Below are 3954 nucleotides of genomic sequence, written 5' to 3'. Positions count from 1 at the left end.
AGAAACAGAAGAAATCGATGTGACAGAGACACACTGATTGGTTGCTTCCTCCACGTGCCCAGACCGCAGAGCTGGGGATCAAACCTGCAACCCAGGTACATGCCCTTGACTTGGAATTGAACCTGCGCCACACCAGCCAGGGCAATGCCCATTTTATAGAAGGGGCAACCAAGGCACAGTCAGTTTAGTTGTGTTGTGAAAGATCACCCAGCTACTAAGTAGTTCATGTAGTTGAGTTTTGGCCTTTCCTGCTTAACTGAAATGAACATAGCTTATGGTCCGGTTTTTGTACTGGTCCTTCCAACCAGAGCCTGTGGGGCCACCTCAGGATGAGGACTTCCAATTGCATTTTCTCTCCTTTCTGTTTAGACACAGTAATTCTGAATGTTTAAATTGACAAGCAGATAATTATGGGCCCTGGCTCTATTGTTGAAATTCTGAATCTGCTGGTATTCATCTGGTTCGTTTTCTCTCTCTCTCTCTCTCTCTCCCTCTCCCCCCCTTCCCTTCCTCCCTCTCTCCCTTCCGCCCTTGATCCATTTTATTTATTTACAGAAATAAAAGGCGGGCCTGACTATGCCAAGGCCCTGTATGTACTGCTTCACTCTCATGTGCATTCAAGCTCTGTTAAAAATTTCCTACTTTTTAAAATCAAACATGAGTGTAGGACTGACAGTTGCTGAGGCAGCAGGAAGGAGATAAACTTTTCATATTTAAAGCAAACATTGTGTGCTTACAAAACTCCCCTAGAAGCGAAAAGCAGCTTTGCCTTCTTCCTTCTTGCGTTGATTCTCTAGCAGCCCCTAGACCAGCCGTGGGCAAACTACGGCCTGCGGGCCGGATCCGGCCCGTTTGAAATGAATAAAACTAAAAAAAAAAAGACCGTACCCTTTTATGTAATGATGTTTACTTTGAATTTATATTAGTTCACACAAACACTCCATCCATGCTTTTGTTACGGCCCTCCGGTCCAGTTTAAGAACCCATTGTGGCCCTCGAGTCAAAAAGTTTGCCCACCCCTGCCCTAGACTTTTGTGACCTCCTTACATAGACCTACTCTGTGTAAGGTGCCGGGTGGGCAGCCAGGATGAAGGAACAATGTTGCTTTCCCCGGCAGGTGTCTGACCTGTTGGCGTCAAGTCTTTGACTTAAAGAAGTAATAGCTAATAGAAGTCCCTGAGATAACATTCTCTCCATGGAAACATGTGGGATTTGGGGCATTTCAATCAAATAATATGGGTGGTGGCGGATCTTGGTACAAAGAGAAAAATACTTGGAAAAACCTGGATAAAAGGCCGATAAGACTTTGTCCCTGAAATAATCCAGTTCTACACCTGTCACCCAATCCCTTCCAGTCCAGGTACCTTTCTAACGATCCACTGCATCAGTCCGAGGTAGTAGAGCATGGACATGACAGTGCTGAAGAAGATCACGATGGGGAGGATCTGGGTGGGTGGAGATGAAAGTGATCACGGGTTAATGTTGGCCCTCCTGGTGTTAGTAGGTTTCAGATCCGTCTCCTTTCTGCCTCCCTCTGAGGCGTCATAACAATACTAGGAACTCCTCTCGAACAAAACAACACTTTTATTGGGCAGCTTCCCCATGGACTGTCTCTTATTCTAATTTGTTCTGGGTAAGCTTGAGTATATTTCATAGGAAAATAGACATTTTTTCCCTCTGCTACAATGAGCTCTTCTTACTTTAGTTTCTCTGAGAAGGAATGAAGTTTGAGAGGAATTTGTAATAACTAGACCAACAAACTGAAGGTGCTACTGGGAGATATACTTACTCTGATATTTAGCAGACATGGGTGCCACCACTCATAGTGGAGATCAAGTGTGAGCAACCTTAGATCCTTATTCATAGTGGCTGCACAGATCAGCTACAGCGTGGTAAGTGCTTACACACTGTGCCTCCTATAGAGTAAGCACTCATTCATTTAGCTTTGAAGGTAATAACTATTTTACTTCTAGATTTTTGAATCGCTGAAATGATCAAACTTGGGAAACTAGGTAACATCTGTGCTAACAAAATATTGTCTTTTTTCTGGATCCTATTTTCCTGATGCTCTTTGGGTGCCTTCAATGCAACCTGTGTGTCTACAGGGAGCAGCTTGTACCCCGCGGAGATCACTGAGAGCTGTGGTCTACGACCTCCGCACCCCTACCCCACCGCACCCCTTCAAGCCCTCTGCTCCCCAGCTAAATGGCTGGAGATAAGCCTCCACCAGAGGCACAGAATGGCTGAAGACAGTTTGTACAAGATCTAATTTAGAAAAATCTATTAATAATATATATTAAAAGACATTCTGTGCCATTCTTGAGAGCTCACGCATGTCCTTTTATTGGCTTTAATGGGAAGACAGAGCCCTTCTGAAAGCCTCAGGGAGTTGGAGGGGCTCATCTCTCCAGTGTTTCCACTGGGATTCTGCTTCGGTGGACAGGATAGATGTTGCTGCCCCGGAGAACAAGATCTGAAGACACTCAGACAGTCTGGACAGCAAATTTCATCTTCCCTGTGGCTTTATTTTTCCCAGTTCTGAATTAAATTCATGATATGAGCACACTTCCATCTCAATTTATAAACACTTGACCTTTCCAAGATGGCTTAGTTATCTCAGCACCAAAGCATCAAATCAACGGTTTAAAAAATCAGCAGTTTCTAAAGGTTCACCGTTAACAGTTGGCCTAACCAATGCTGGGGTTCTTTGGAGGTAAATTGGGAGTCACTAAGTGAGCAAACAATTTAGAAGTGTAGGAACAATAACATACCACAAAAGAATAAAGTGGAATGAAAAGCCACATGCATCTTTCCGGCTCATCAATAAGAATTTATAGGGATTCCCCCAAGGAAGGTGAGCTTCCTGGGCTTGTGGGAGTCTTGGGAGGGAACATATTAGGCCTGGCCATGGGGCCAGCTGGCCTTTCTCTTGTAGAATAACATCTCTCTCTTTTGGTTGGGAGAAGGCCCTGCCTCCAGGCCTGCATAGGCAAAGGCTGTGCTCAAGGAAAGATGGGAGAGATTTAGCATGGGGATGGTCCTGGAAGATGAGGTTGATGTGGGTAACCAGCTGTTCTGATTTGCTTGGGACTGAAGGGTTTCCTGAGCACAGAGCTGTCACCGATCCTGGACCTGGAACCATTAGTGGCCTCTTCACTGCCAGGTACCTAATGTCCTTTTCCCTGAAATCCCAGGTACTTTTACCCCATATGATTTTCATAAGTATCTCAGGCATTCTACAAGCCCACTCCCAAAAGGATTCTTTTAATATTTCCAACTTCCTCTAGATGTTCCCCTTAATGCTATGGTTACAGGTCGGAGACCAAGATGGCGGCATAGGTAAACACCGGAGACTGCTGCCGCAAACAACCACTTAAAAATACAAGAAGAAACTGGACAAAAATCGTGCACCTATGGATGAGGACAGTGGGTGGGGAGTGAGGGCGGAGGGGGGGGTGGGAACTGGGAGGAGGGGAGTTATGGGGGGGAAAAAAAGAGGAACAAATGTAACCTGAACAATAAAGATTTAATTAAAAAAAAAAATGCTATGGTTACAAAGTAAAATGTTTGCAGTCCACTGACTTCAGATATCATTGTAAATGAAAAAGGGCAACAATATGCTGTACACCTACAACTTATACCTGGTTTATGGTGGGTTAGGTTCTATCTGAACGGCTACACAGACTGAGAAGTTATTGAAAAGAAAGTGGCTACATAGAAAAGGAGCTTGGGATTACCTTGAATGCAAAGAAGTGGTCTGTGTATTTCTCACCAAAGACAAATGAAGCACCGGCATTTGTGAACTCCAAGAACGTCTGAGTTGAAGAAAGGAAAAGAGAAGGTCATTACAACCAATGAAGTGGCGGTTACAATGCACAGGACCTACCAGGCTCTGCAGAGGTGGAGGCCCAGCACGCTTGTTGGATTTGGTGGATAGACTTGAAAGTTAATTTC

General features: G+C 44.6%; 1 protein-coding gene across 1 annotated transcript in view; it reads right to left on the bottom strand.

Moving 5' to 3' along the window:
* Positions 1–3954, bottom strand: part of SLC28A3 (solute carrier family 28 (concentrative nucleoside transporter), member 3) — a 54334-nt gene that overhangs the window by 14842 nt on the left and 35538 nt on the right. The window contains exons 8-9 of the mRNA XM_005868335.2: positions 3738–3815; positions 1365–1445 (exon numbers count right to left, since the gene is read on the bottom strand). Coding sequence (XP_005868397.1) covers positions 1365–1445; positions 3738–3815 — 159 coding nt within the window. The remainder of the gene's footprint in view (positions 1–1364; positions 1446–3737; positions 3816–3954) is intronic.

This window comes from Myotis brandtii, unplaced genomic scaffold (genome assembly GCF_000412655.1).
Source record: "Myotis brandtii unplaced genomic scaffold, ASM41265v1 scaffold266, whole genome shotgun sequence".
Classification (NCBI taxonomy): Eukaryota; Metazoa; Chordata; class Mammalia; order Chiroptera; family Vespertilionidae; genus Myotis; species Myotis brandtii.
The sequence above is the reverse complement of the archived record's forward strand: the minus strand, read 5'-3'. Positions and strand labels throughout refer to the sequence as shown.